General features: G+C 50.5%; 1 protein-coding gene across 1 annotated transcript in view; it reads left to right on the forward strand.

Moving 5' to 3' along the window:
- Nucleotides 1-14,584, forward strand: part of BAHD1 (bromo adjacent homology domain containing 1) — a 31,225-nt gene extending 16,641 nt beyond the window's left edge. Inside the window, exons 2-7 of the mRNA XM_072624331.1 lie at nt 4,614-6,154; nt 8,849-9,210; nt 11,213-11,372; nt 11,758-11,834; nt 12,985-13,076; nt 13,571-14,584. Coding sequence (XP_072480432.1) covers nt 4,630-6,154; nt 8,849-9,210; nt 11,213-11,372; nt 11,758-11,834; nt 12,985-13,076; nt 13,571-13,760 — 2,406 coding nt within the window. The 5' untranslated portion in view covers nt 4,614-4,629 and the 3' untranslated portion in view covers nt 13,761-14,584. The remainder of the gene's footprint in view (nt 1-4,613; nt 6,155-8,848; nt 9,211-11,212; nt 11,373-11,757; nt 11,835-12,984; nt 13,077-13,570) is intronic.
- The last annotated feature ends 284 nt before the right edge of the window (nt 14,585-14,868 follow it).

Here is a 14,868-nt window from a genome sequence, read left to right on the forward strand (position 1 = left end):
GAGGGAAGAGACTGTTTTTTTTTTTTTTAAATAGCACCTGTGTGTTCAGTGATACAGGAATTCCTTTTTCAAAGACTCTTTACCAGTGTAGATGTGCTCCTGCTCTATAACTTCTCGATTTACTTGCCTGAAGTATTGAGAGGTTAAGTGATTCAGGAAGGAGATGTGTTTCAGAGACAGAACTTGAACTCACGTCTTTCTGACTGATAGATTTGCCAGGATGACACTGCCTGGCCTATCTTAGCCTCTTAAATCCTTGTTTCATTGATTGAAGACACTGTAGTGTTTGATAAGAGCACTGGAATTAGAATGACGAAAGGAAGTTGGATTTTTGTTTTTGCCATTTATTAGCTACTGGTCTTTGGACAAGTCATTCTCTGAGATTGAGTTTCCTAAAATAGAAAATAACTCTGTACAGATTATTTACTATATCTCCTGAAGGTCTTGACCTCCTGGGTGCTCTTCCTCAGGATTTCATGCTACCTGGGTGTTTGATGAGAAGGGGAAAACACCGAGGAAAAAACTGCTGGGCTGGTTTTCTCCAGACATTACCCTAGGGCATAAGGAATATCTTAGATTGTAGAATCAGGTTCCCCAGCATCACTTTCCTTGGAATTTCTTATTGGGAGTGGCAATTAGGGGCTAGCCAATGACCATATCCTTAGAAGGAGAGAGAACCCAGAGAGTTAGCTGTAGGGTGGGGGTGGGGGATCAGCACAGCTGCCTTCCTTGGCTCTTGGCAGTGATAGAATCAAATTCCTAGTAAGCACCCCACTCCCAACGGCTAAAATAGGCATTGTCCTTATTGGTTGAGCCATTGTATAAAAGAGAGGGAAAGACTAATTAACTGTGCTGAGATTCATACCTTCCTCTGATTTCTTAGGATTCTCTTTGGACTGGACTAGGTTGGACCCTTTAGGAAGGGGGTGGAAGGGGGTATGGCCAAAGAGGTGTGAGGTGCTTCTCCGTTGCCCAGCTCCACCCCAGGGAAAAGCTGCTTGGGTAGTTCCCACGTCAAGCTTCAAAGTGTGACTCACTCCCCTCTTTCTTCATCGTGCCTCGAAAGCCCACAGCTCAGCATGCTCAAGGGAATCTGGAGCCAAATCACCCAGCCTCTACTAGGATGATTCTGGGGTGAGGGAGGGGGCAGTTCCCTGTTTGGGTCCTATATAAAATCTGGCTGGTTCTGCAGTGGAGTTTTTGGTGGCTTAGTTTTCTCTATGAGCTAAATGGGATTTGATAACTGGAGGGGGAGGGGGGGAGCAGGGAGAGCCTCCCTCATACTCATCCCAAGCTCAGAAGGGTCACAGTGTTTATCTGCTGCAAGGTCAAGCAATTGAGAGACATCTCCACCTGACCAGACAGGTCTTTGGGAGATGTGAATGTTGAGGTTGCTGAGCTGGCTGTTGAAATGAAGAAAGAATTCACATGTTCAGGCCCAGAGAAGAGCTGTGAGGAAGGAGAGATCCTTACTCCCCCTTTCCTAATTCGATGGTGATTTCATATGTACATGATAGAGAAGGCTCCTAGGTTAGGGCTCTGAGGTCACCTACTCATTCAGTTAATTGACAAGTGTTCCTTGAGTACCTGCCTCTGTCCTGAACTGTTTCTTTGGTCTGCTTCAGAGCAAGGGCCAAGCCTTCCTGGTTTGGGTCAGTTGGATCTCTGTATGACGACTGTCTACCAGCTTGGTAGCTGTGTTCCCAGCTGGGCTTTGACTCTCAGTATTCATCCATATCTGTGAAGACCCCCAGTCTGGATGAGCTTGGCTTCGTGGCCTTAGGCCATCCCCTGCCCCTCTGTTCTGGTGGGCTCTCTGCCTAGACCTTAAGTGGGGGAAGGGAGCCATTGCCACCACCTTAGCTCAGCTGCCCGATCTGAACTCCATTTCTTTCCCTTCCTCCTTCTCTCCCCTGAGCTTTCTGGGGAAAGGGTCTTGGTTTTGACCTGCCCCTCTCCTCCCCCCTCACAACCCCAGTGTCTTGCTCTTGGCCCTATCCTGGGGCCAGGGCAGGTCAGCACATGAAGCCATAGCTTTCTCCCTGGCACACTGCCTCCCCTTTCCAGTTTGCCGAGTCAGGGCTCTGGGGTGGGGGTCGCCCACGCTGATCAGACTGGTTTATGGCAGGGAGGGGAGTCCTGACAATTCCCAAAGCCTGCCCCCCCATTCCCCAGTTAGCCCAGTTCTCTCTAGGAGAAATGTCGGGAGCTAAAAGTGAGTAGCTCGAAGCTGTGCTGGCCCAGCTGGCTGGCCAGTGCTGCCCTTGCACCCCGATCCTATTCGTCCTGAATGGGCATTTGGCGTGGGTACCAGGGAAGCCCTGAGCACAGCTCCGGTTTGGGCATTTCAGGGTTAATCCTAGCCCAGCAGGGACTCTAACTCTGTGTTCTTTAGAGTGGAGTGTCTGTGAATAACAATAGCTGTGAGGGTGGGAGGTGGGGCTGGGCCAGCCTGGAGGGGAGGCTGGGATTGGGAGAAGCTGGGCCCCTGGGGGCTACCTGCAGAGCCCTGGGTCTACTGAGTCAGGCCTCAGCTTGGGTCTTGGCGGCAGCTGCTCCTTGAGTCTCTTGGAAGGCAGATATGGCCTGACGGGGAGCAGGCATTCCAAGATTCCCTGTGCCCAGTTCAATTCCCCTTATCCATTGGCTTTCCAGATTCTGGAGCCTCTTTTTCTGGGGGAAAATTTCCTGCCCAGTGCTCCTTCCCCAATACCTGGCTTTCTTAAGTGCGACAGCAGGGTTCTGGGCTACCTGTCACATGTATATGTGCTTTGGCCTGAGCACACAGTTAAGGAAGAGTTTCCTAGAAAATGTATTTAGTAAGAATGTATGTATAGAATGCATGTAAGATTGTATGCCATTTCGGGAAAGGAGGAGAGAGGGAGGGGAAGGAAATCTAAAATTTGTGCAAGTGATTATAGAAAACTGAAAACCAATAAATTAATTAATAAAAAAGGGAAGAATTTCCTACATCTGGTTTGTTCTTTTGTGGGGTCTGTGGTCCCAAACGTCTTCTAATTTAAGAAGCAGCGTGATTTTGTGGCAAGCCATGGACATGAGAGGCTAGAGGACCCCTGAATTCCAGTCGTAGCTTTGACACGGTTCTGGACAGGCCACTTAACCTTCTTTTCCTCATGTATTAAGTAGTTGTAGTAATACTAACACTCCCCACATCACAATTAAAGCACCATATGAGTAAGTTGTTATTGAGCTGAAATAATACCAAATCCCTGGACCTGCCAGGAGGGGGGCAAGGCTCCAGCCCCTTCACTTTGGTTTGACTTGTTCTTTGCGTCTTCCTTTTCCTGAATCCCTTTGTGTTTAAACAGGGATTTAAGGCATCTGCTTCTGGTTCTGTGACTTGGACACAGGGGCTGAAGGGTCCCAGACTGCCAGTTTTGCAACCTGCCCTTCCCAGGGAAATGGGAGCTTCTGGGGCCAGATTTGGGGATGGTTCCACAGGGTCAGCTGACAGCTTCCTGGCCTATGGGAACCCTTAAAGAGCCAGTTTGAGGTAGTGGCTTTGGCCTGGGAGCAAACTTCTGACTCCCTAAAGGCCCTTTCTTCGTAGAATCTGGACCCTGGAATGTCTGACTTTGGGAATGGTTCCTACTATGACTGGAACCTTTGGGGTAGAGGAGGGAAGGTAGAATGAGGAGGCAGAAAGGACCAAGTTGTCCTTTACCCAGAAATGCCTGATACTGATTAGACCAGCTTCTTACTCGTCGTCTCCCCATTTGTGAGAAGGAAGGAACTCTTCTTACAGAATTTTTTAACTTGAAGGCTCCTTCAAGGTCGTCTAGTACAACCCCTTCATAAGTGAAGAAACTGAAACCCAAAAGTATCGTCTCTGGCCATTTCCCCTTCTACTCCTAAATTGGATTATTACTATCTCACCTTCATAGGAACCTTTCTGTGTTCCCATGGGAACAGGGGGTGCTTGTTACCCATAGCCACACAGCTTTTGCTTAGTCCCCAAATCATGTGATTTGGAACAGGGAACCAGGCTGGATTCTCTTGTCAGATCTCCGCTGTACTTTTCCTTGGTCCCTGGATCCGCTTCTCGTCCATTTCCTCTCCCTTTCCTTCCATGAACAGAGAGGAGATGGGAGGGAGCCTTGGGCCAGGAGGATAATGGGAGCAATCAATTTTGGGGGTGAGCATTCCTTTCTTTAGTTGAGATAGAACGCAGGCCTTCTGGGTCCTCCCTGTCAATCAGTGATTTGAAAAGAGGAGAGTTGGAGGGGGAAAACTATCTAGGCTTGGAAAAACTGGGGACCAGGTGGTGCATTGGAGTTCCAGTAGTAAGCAGAACAGAGCTAGCAGAGATAATTAAAATTGGAAAATGACTATGAAGAGTTGATGAAGATGGCAGTGGGCTTTGAGTGGGGGGAGCTGTGGGCTTAGGCTGGGTCAGTGACAAGACTGTTAGGATGGAGAGCCAGGGAAACTTCATTTCCAGTCCTCCTCGATCTCTTACAGTTGGTTAACCTCTCAGAGCCTCAGTTTTCTCACCATACCTACTTCACAAAGTTGTAAAGGATCAAATGCAATAGTAGGTATAGAAAGTGCTGCATAGGATTGTCAGTTATCGCTGGTGCTGTCTCCTGCAGGTCCAGACGCTGCTCTATGACGCATGCTCGAAGGAAATCTCTGTCCCTGCTGAGCTCTCTCCCCACTGGCCGGGAGCCACTTCGAGTGGAAGGCAAGAGGATGGAGCGGCAGGAGGGCAGTGAGCCAGGGGCTGTTCCAGAGGTCCCAAGCCTCCCCAGTCTACAAGAGCTTCGAAAAAACTATCCCCTTCGCAAGAGGCTCCTGGGCCCAGGCAAGCCCAAGACCTGCAAAGTGTTGTTGACCCGCCTGGAGCACGTGGCCAGCCCCCGGGGCAAGGAGGCCTCAGGTTGGGTTGAGGAGCTTCAGCCACTTGCACCTGGCTTGCCTGAGACTCCTATCCCAGGCAAGGGTGAGACAGGTGGGGAGCACGATGCTGGGACTGATAACACCCGTCCTGAGGAACCACGAAAGAGGCGTCTGGCTTCGCTCAATGCCGAAGCCCTTAATAACCTGCTCCTTGAGCGGGATGATGGGGCTGGGCTTGCTGCTACCCGGCGATGCCGAGGGGAAACTAGGAGGGCCCGAGATAAAGTCAGTGGGAGTTGGGCCTCACCAGAGAAACCAGTCCCCAAAAGCTTTAAGGGACGGAGCCGAACACGGGCAGGAAGACTCAAGGGCAGTAGCCAGGACATTCTGCCTGAGGAAGTATTTGAAGACAGTGCTCGCCGGGAAGGTGATACTGCTCCCAAGAGACTGGCCAGCCTGAATGCAGCAGCCTTCCTCAAGCTGAGCCAGGAGCGGGAACTGCCACATCGTGCCCCCAGAAACCACACTGATGGGGATGTCCGGCCTGACTCTATAGGCCCTAAGACACTGAGGTTTAAATGGGCCAAAACCAATCGGAAAAACTGCGTAAAGGCTGCTAAGCAGGAAGCTAGCCTAGTAGGGACTGAGGGACTGCCCAGCTGGCAAATACCCCCTGAGGGAACCTGGCCACCAACTGCCTCTTCTGGCTCCCCTAGGTTATGTGGCAAAGCAGAGCCCCTACCCTATGAACCCTTGAGTCACTCTTATGAGAGCCCTGCGGACCTGTACCACCGGCTGCCCCTGCTGATGGGTGGGCAGGCTGCCATGAAGCCAGAGTATGGACGCCCAGGAGAGAAGTCTCCCACTCCCAAACAAGACCTACACCAGCCCTCGTTCCCTCTCCCCCAGCTGCCCCCACTGCCTGTGCCCGGCAACCACTCTGACTTTGGCTGCTTCTATGGTGGCCCTGAGCTTACCACCCTGAGCGGGGTCTACTTGTACTACGGTCAAAGCGGACTGCAGTGTGGGGGCTACTCGCCCTGTCCTGTGTTCCCAGAGGGGGGAGAGCTATCCCCTTCTGCTCCCTGCGATGGGCTTCTGGTGGCCCCCAGCTCCCTGCCCACAGGGACCCCCTTCCAACATCCTCCCTGGTGTTCATCACGCTACTGCTGTGGAGAAGGAGAAGGAGTAAACAGCTACAGCCTCTGCGGGGTTCTCCCCATGTCCCTTAGTCGTGTTGGCAGCCTCCACGCCACCCACGGCAGCTGTCCCTACAAAATGCCTTTTGCAGCAGGTAAGATGTTCCTGGGAAAGTTGTTTGCCTTGGGGCGAAGGGTTTCCATGGTGATTTGTGCCTTTCTAGTCTTTGCCTATGACCTATGACATAGATCCTGAGGGTCATAGCAGATGGCAGTCTGGTCATCAGAGAACCTTCTGCTGGTGCTGGGAGAGCCTCACCCTGAGAAGTGGGGGCAGTTTAGGTTCTGGCATTTTCAAGCAAGGTCCAGTCTCTAGGGCAGAGAACCTCAGTTTTAGTCTTTCTCCCTTGGTGGGCATCAGACTGCTTAGGCAAGTCTGACAGCTGACTCTGTGCCCAGCAAATCTGCCAGGACTTTATGGAGAATAGTGCTATATGGCCAGGGTTGTCAAGTCAGCAAGAACTTAACGTTGTTTACTGTGTGTCTGCCGCTCTGTGGTACAGCAGGGTTATAAAGATAGTGTGCCTGCTCTCAAGGAGCTTACATCCTAATGGGAGAGAGAACTTGTTAACAACCAAGTTCACAAAAGATATATTACTTTGTGTGTGTGTGTGTGTGTGTGTGTGTGTGTGTGTGTATACATGTATGTATGTATGTATACGTACTTGATGGAAGGTAATCTAAGAAGAGAAGACCCTAGCAGCTGGGGTATCAGAAAAGGTCTCCTGTAGAAAGTACTGGTACTATAATCAAAGCTTTGGGGTACCCCAAAATTCAGCATAGGATGACCGAGCCCTCGGGCAGGTTTAATTCCTTGTTCCCCCTGACGTGCTCATTGGAGGGTCCTGCCTACCAGGAGATCCAGAAGAAGATGCATGTAGTTTTGTAACATGTGTTTTTGATAACCTGACTGTGTAACCAAATGTTACCATAACGGTTCAGAGCTCTGCTGTAACATTGACTGATGAGGGGCAGGGCCTCTCTGGCAGCCTAGCAGACTGCCCTCCTAAAGCTGCTTTCCGCTAATATGTTTTCTCAGAAGCAGTTAAGAGAGTGGAGTGGGCTATGCTGGTGCCTTTTCAGATGTAGATTTCCCTTCTGAGCATGTTGAGCTTGTCAAGTTGTGTCCCTGTCATTTCTACTTCTCCCCTTGGGAGCTGAATCCTATGACTGTTCTGTTGCAGAAAGCCCAAAGCATGCCTTGACCAGTGTGTGTTACAGAAGCATCTATACAGAGCACTGAGCTGAGCCCTAGGCTGGGTGTCGGGGGTATGGGAGCAGGAGTGTAGATTGAGGCAGCTGTAACCTCAAGCATACTGGCCTTGGTGCCAGGGACCATTGCCCTTCCTTACATGCCCCCTTTAGCTTGTGGGCTCAAGTAGGATCGCTCCCTTTGGGAAGTCAGGCAGGTGAGGATTCCCCCACTGCTTAAGCATAATAGTATCTGAGCCCACAGCTTTGGCTCTTGTTGTCTTAGAGAGAAACAAAGACCTCAGGAAAATGTGTTCCCAGCCTGATGAATCTGTCTGTATTATATCTTTTTTTCCTCCCAGGCTAGCTAGAGAGAATACAGAGACAGTGGAAGTAATGCCTTTGGCAAAAAAAAAAAAAAACCTTCAAAAAATGAAAGTAGAATCTTCAGATGAGAAAGAACAGGGAGTTCTGGTTGGTCTCAGGGTTTATAAGGCTGGCATTACCCCATTTCCAAGAGGACAAAAGTCATTAATCTCCTCCTGAGCTAAGCCCTGGGCAGTCTGCTTGAGTGTAGAGTTAGTGTCCTCAGTGGGTCAGGAAAGCTGTCTTGTCTTGATAGCAGATTCCCAGGCAGAGCCCTCCCAGTATCCCACTTGGGCAGCCTTACTATGCTCCAGGAAGCACATCAGTCCGGTGGCATTTGTACTTGCTATCTCTAGCATGTTCTGTTTTGGTTCAGAGACAAAAGGAGAAACAGTTGATAGAAGTTACAGAGAAACCAATTTAGGCTTGACTTTAGGAAAAATGTCTTGTAGGAGCTATTCAAAAGGGCAGTGGCTGCCTCTCATGAAGGTCTTCAAGCAAAGGCCAGATGAGCCTGTGTTATTTATGTTGCAACAGATTCTTTTCTGTGTATTGGTTGGACTAGAGGGCTGTGGAGGTCCATTCTAACTCTGAAATTTTGTGATTCTGCTGGCCAGAAAAGGTCTGGACAGGAAGTGGGCAGCCATGACTTTTGGGATCTCTTCTTCCCAGCTGAGACTCTGACCCCTTGAAGCTCCTTCTCTGTCCTTCCTTAGGAGGTGACCAGATCAGCTGGGGCAACAGCTCAGTCATCAGTCCAGGTGGCTGTGCCCTGCTTCTAGGAGCCCGAGTTGTCAAGGAGGCACTGAGTTGTTGAGCCTTTCCACTGGCTCCCTCTCCACCCTCTCTATAGGAGGCTATAAAACAACTTTATAGACCAATGGGCTCTGACCAGACTGGTTGTTCCAGGTTCCATGTCAGGCTAGAGCCCTGAAAAATGAGGGCAGGGTTCTTTCTGACTCTCCTGCCTTTCCTTCCTCTCCTCCCCACCCCACACCAGACAGAAACGTGTGATTTCTCTTGTCTCAGTCACCTTTTTCCGTACAGTTACCTTGATCCTGTACTTCCATAACTAATAGCCTAAAACTCTTTTACTCTTTGTAAATCTCCAATGTTTCTCCTGTGATTGTGCTACCACAATTCCTCTTTTAGATTAGGGACTAAGCTTTTGGAAACGTGGGTGAAAGGGTCTACAGGTTTCTCCCTGACATTCTCCCTTCCTCTTCCATTAGAGAGTTGCAGGTCTCTGGACCAACTGGACCTCACGATCCCTGTGGCTGGCCATCCAGCTTCACCTGCCCACCCCCTCTCAGGATGTCCTGTGCCCAATGTGCCGCCTGCAGCTGAGCCCGTCCCCCATCTGCAGACACCCAATTCAGAGCCCCAGACAATGGCCCGGGCATGCCCACAGAGTGCAAAGCCTCCTAGTGGCTCTAAGTCTGGGCTGCGTACGGCACCCAGCTGCCTGCACCCCTCTGAAACCAAGGCAGTGAGTGGGCACAGTCACCCGAAGCAGCAACGCATCCAGCGTCGTCGGGCCACTAATGGCTGGGTGCCTGTTGGGACTGCCTGTGAAAAGGCTGTGTATGTTGTGGTGAGTACCTAACCCCTGGTGAGAGGAGGCAAGGGCCAGAGGGCAGAGCTCTTTGGGACATTGTATTACTCTTTGGGGCATTAAGCTGTGAAAGGTGGAGGAGAGACTAAACCCTTCTCACCTCCTGTTCCCTTGGTTCCTACCACGAGCTCATGGGAGATGGTGAATTCCACAATGGGACTGTACAAGCACCTGAGACGGTTGTAGTATGGAGAACGAATGCTGGATTTGAAGTCAGAAGACAGGTTCTCATAGTTCTGCTGCTGAGTGACCTTGGGCAAATCACTTAGTTTTTCTGAGCAAAGTGTGGGTAATCCTAGGTATTGGATTCTGTCTGCCTGCCGCCAATTCTCTGAACATCCTTGAGTATGTAGTCTTTCCACAGAACTTCTGGCTTTTTCCTGTTTCCTACTTCATAAAATGGGAACCACTCCAAGAAGTTTTTTGGTACTTCTCTAGGAAAATGGATATTAGACTTCTGGTAAACATGGCTACTTAAAAGCCTTCAATCAAGTTAGTAGCTCCCATGAGAAACAACATAGCAAAGACTTTTACTTTATTGAAGGAAATATTCATTAAACTCAAAGGAAAACACCGGGAAGCTTCTCTGTCCAGTCCAGGATTTCACAAGAAGATGGCCAGAAGCCTGTGGGCACTCTGGTCAGAGTGGCTCCAGGGGAACCTATAGCCAGCATGATCTCTGGTAAACATGACTGAAGCCAGTGGGATCTCAGGAGCCACAGTACGGGACAAAGCCAGCTCCCTGTGGGTGACTTCCCAAGGAAACAGAGACAGAGCAGAAGTACTTTAGCAAACAGAGCTGTGGGTCCCTCTAGGAGACCTGAAGCCAGTGAGATCACTGATATCCAATTGCTACACCAGAGGATCAAGGAAATGGAGTTGGGACCAAGTCCAGTAGACTATTAGGAGTTACAAGCTGAAGTCAGGGATTGAGCCTAGCACCCTGTCACAGGCCTGGATTATGAACAGTGGCATGAAGGACTCAGCCACTCCTCCAGAACATTGGAAGGGTATTATCAGACACAGAACCAGGACCTACCCACCTAATCCAAGAGCGAAGGAAAGTGAACCAATCACAGAGTCCCAGTCTAAGAACTGAGGCTAGAGATAGAAGCCAAACAGACTGAAGAATACCATGGGCTAGAAGAAGCCCAAGAGGTAAATCCAGGAGAGTAGTTCCATGATCAATAGAAGAGGGAAAATGACATGGCAACACGAACTCCAGGAATGTACGAAGGAAACAAAGCAAGAGACCAAAAGAAAAACGGAATTCAAACTCTTGAGGAAAACAATAGAATTAACAGCTTGGAATAGAAGGTGGAAAACATGACTCGAGTTGGGAACAACTTAAAAAGCAGAATGGAGCATAAAGAACTCCGAGACTGAAGGAGACATGAAATATTAGAACAAAGTCAAAAGACTGAAAAATTAGAACATAATGAGGTCAGGTACCTACCATCAAAAATAAATGACTTGGAAAACAAAGCAAGAAAAGGTAATTTAAGGATCATTAGACCTCCTGAAAAACATGACCAAGGAAAAAAACTGGATACCATGACTCAACAAATCATAAGAAAACTACTCAGAATTATTAGAACCAGAGGTAAAAATGAAACTAAAGTCCATTTGTCACTTCCTAAAAGAAACCCCAAATTGAAATTGCCCAGAAATGTCATCATCCCAAACCGGAAGGTATAGGACAGATATGAGAGTGAGGAACCAAATGGAAATGAAGTGGGATAATTAACGCCCTGAGCCCATGGGGTTGGTCCCACAAAGTTTCTTACCTCATTTCCTAACCTCTCTCTGGGAGTTCTCCCCTACCCTGATCCTTAAAAAGGAGATATGCAGGGTAAATGTATTCCTTTGGCCCCCTCTTCTTGGGTGGGGGGATGGAGTGTACATGTCAAAGGGATTATAATTACTTTCTTCTCCTATTATAAGACTGCAAAATCTGAAACCCACTTATATCATTGCCTAGAATGAACCAGGACCAGCCATCCGAAAGAGCTACCAGGCGGTGGAACGTGATGGAGAGATGATCCGAGTCCGGGATACAGTCCTTCTGAAGTCAGGACCACGAAAGAAATCCATGCCCTATGTGGCCAAGATCTCTGCCCTTTGGGAGGACCCTAAAACAGGTATTAACCCAGGGAAGGAAACAAATAATACCTGAAATTTTGACACTGGGTTAAGGTTCTCATAGTGAAGTCTCAAGCTGAAAGATAATACCTCAGTGACTGAATGCCTCATTCAATTTTCTCTTCGGGTTCTGTCCATACACCCTCAGGCCCGAGCATCTATTCTGTCTCCCTTGAAGGTGCTTCCATGCCATAAACTCATCCGGGCTAGGATTAGGAAGAGGTGTCAGGTGCTCTGGGCAGCATTAGAATCATGAGAAATCATTACCAAAGTCTAATCTGGGCAGAGAGCCCTAGCCAGAGGTGACAACAGCTTGAGAACTTGAGGCCAGTCTTTATAGGATTGCCAACTCCATCCCTGAGCACTTTTATTGTCTTTCCCCAGGAGAGCTGATGATGAGCCTACTGTGGTATTATAGACCAGAACATACTCAGGGAGGCCGAAATCCCAGCATGCATCAGGTGAGCACCTGAAAAACAAAGAAAAGTGAGCACAGTGGGGCTGTCCTGTGGATCTTTGGGTTGGAAAAATGGTATGGACTCAAGGAGGGTGGGATGGAGTTGGGGAGAGGGGCAGGACCCAGCTCTCTCTTCTTGGCCAGGCCTTTTCCAGGAGGCCTCAGAAACCATGTGCCTCTACAAGACTGGGGATTTTTCTTGCCATTCTCCACCAGCGCTCTCCTGTTGGGCCTTTCGGGTTCTTAGGGGGAAGGGGGCAGCAGCACGTTGTTTAAAGAAAGAAGTGGATTGCTGAAAACATTGCAGGACTCTGCAGGGCACTTGTGTCTAGAACCTGCTGGAATCTTAGTTTTTCCTGTTGACAGCTTCCAGCCTACAGATTGCAGAATGGGTTTTCTGGCTAAACTGAGCCGGGAGAAGGATCTGCTTAGCTCCGTAGGAATGGAGCTGGGGCAGGACAAGTAGTCCCTCTCTCCTGAAGATTGAGGCAGTGTGGAAGGAATGCATGTCCCTCCTGTTAGGTTGCCTGAGCACCCTAAATTCCCCTCAGTAAGCTTGAGTTCTCTGGGGAAAAGACTGAGCAAGGGGAGAAGACCCTTGACTAAGTATTAGGAGGCCTGGATTCTGTTCGTGACCCTGGGCTCTAAGACCAGCTCTAAGACTCTTGCTGCTTCCTTTTTTGACTGACTAGGCTAGGACCAGCCTATTTCAGATGGAGTGTCCCTTCTTCTAGGCTCCTTAGCTGACTAGGTTGAAAGGGACTGTTTCCTTTCTCCCACCTCTGTAAAACCCCAGTGCTGGAACCAGGGCTATGAGTTCAAATGGCAGGAACACCCTGCACATTCCATACAGAATCTCTGGAAAGGAAGCTGTTGGTGGAGGCTTCAGTTGTAATTCCCCTGTTGAATGGAAAATGGAGCCTACTCAGGAGCGAGGGATGTGTTCAGGGTTTGATCCGAAGAAGTGATTAGGAGAAGATGGCTACCTGGTGTTGTGGGTAATTGTAGGAAGACCAGCTTCAGCTTTGTCCAGGGGAGAAAGGGAGAGGGTAATGATTCCTCTTCACTCTGGTGGGCTTGAGCTGTGACTACAGAAGGCACTTCTCAGTGTCTAAACCTTTTACTTCCCTCTTTCCTCCTCTACCCTTTGGCAGAATGAGATCTTTGCATCCCGCCACCAGGATGAGAACAGTGTGGCCTGCATTGAGGAGAAGTGCTATGTGCTGACTTTTGCAGAGTACTGCAGGTAGGTGGTTCTTTCTGCCCACTCAGGCCCACCTCCCTCCTCCAACAAGGCCCCTAACATATCCTAGAGGGACCTCCTGGCAGCCCCTTCCTCCTCCTGCCCCCACAGAGGCTTGAGGGCTACCTCTGAGGCCCAAGAGGACTTTCTGACACTCCACCTGGCTCTCCTGGGCGGGGAGGGATGGGGGGGATCCTCTTCTCTCACCACAGACTGGACCTGGTAGGATGGGGTGGGACAAGGTGGATGTAGCCTGGGGAACTGGAAGGGGGCCCTGTTCTTAGGACTTCCCTAGCAGGAAGAGAACTCTATCAGGGTCCTCTTCAAGCCCAGTTGATTTTTGATTTCTGGTAGGGCAGTGTAGAGCCTGAGGGGGTAGTGTTCCCATGTGGGGAGGGAAAGAGGATCAAAGGGGAGGACTCTTGGGCAAGAGCCTGCCTTCTAGATGGAGGGCTGAGGGAGTGGAACCCCTGATCGTGGCCTTACTGTTCTCACAGATTCTGTGCCTTGGCGAAACGTCGGGGTGAAGGTCTCCCTGGCCAGAGAGCAGCGCTGGTGCCCCCCTCGGTAGAGTACTCTACCCCGCCCCACCGCACAGTGCCCGAAGACACAGACCCTGAACTGGTGTTTCTTTGCCGCCATGTCTATGACTTCCGACATGGCCGCATCCTCAAGAACCCACAGTAGCCGCCCAATCCTCAGCTCCAGGGGAAGAGCTGGCAGGGGGTATCAGGGGTGGGGGGGGTTCCCCATATGCCAGCGTGGCTTCCCCAGGTCAAGGATTGCAGCAGCTCAAAGCACAGCACTTGGTTAGAAAGAACAAAAGGGACCTGGGGGAGGTGTTGTCTGCTTTGGCAGAGGGTGGGTGGAGCTTGAGCAGGCCACCTCTGTTCTGGCCTAGCAGAGGCCAGCTTCAAGGAAGGTACCAGGCTCCCCCAGGAAATATTTCCAGTGGTCCCATGGGAGGAAATGCCTGGCCCAGAAGGGGGTGGGGTAAAATAGGGCAGGGCAGCAGGGGAGGCTCCTGGCACTGCAGCCTGCCCTCGGTGGGAAAGGGGGAGTGGGAGACCAGCTTTACCTCGCCACACTGTGACCAGCTGCTGCCCACTCCTGCAGGTTCCCTCCCCATCCCCCAGACTCTGAGCAAACCACTGAGCTCATGCCTCAGAAAGCCAGAGCCTGTCTTTTTGAGCACTTGACTCCCTCTCCCTAAGCTAGGGGCCTGCCCCCCTCCCCCAGGCCCAGGCCCAGGCCCCTGGAGCATCCCCCTCTCCACTTCTCATCCCAGTCACCCCATAGTATAGTGTTGCCATGGGGTAAGGGAGGGAGTGAGCCCAGCATGGGCCCTGCCTAGCTGAAGATGTCCAGCTTCCCGTCCTCCTGGCACAGAGAAGGTGCCCAGGGGCTCCCAGAAGGAAACTGCCCTACACAGGGTGTGTGTTGTTTCGGGGAGGGTGGGTATTTGGGAGGGGGGTGGGGTCAGGGAGAGAGAAAAAAAAAATACTACCTGATTTGCTGGAGACTTTTTTCCCTCTTGCCTTATACGTTGCGGTTCTACAGAGCCTCCTGCAGACCTTCAACACCCAGCTCTCGGAGCAGCCCAGTCCTAAACAAACCAAAGGAGAGCGGGGTGGCCCACCACTGCCCCCTCCCCCGCCTGCCCCCCGTCCGTCCGACAGCCCCCCCGGAAGCCCTTTGTAGATTGCACTAATTTAAACCAGAATGAAAATCAACACTGTATCAGTCCGCAGACCTGCTGAGAGCTGCAGCCCCTGGCTCCTGGAGTTAGGGAGGG

The sequence above is a fragment of the Notamacropus eugenii genome, chromosome 7 (assembly GCF_028372415.1).
Source record: "Notamacropus eugenii isolate mMacEug1 chromosome 7, mMacEug1.pri_v2, whole genome shotgun sequence".
Lineage (NCBI taxonomy): Eukaryota > Metazoa > Chordata > Mammalia > Diprotodontia > Macropodidae > Notamacropus > Notamacropus eugenii.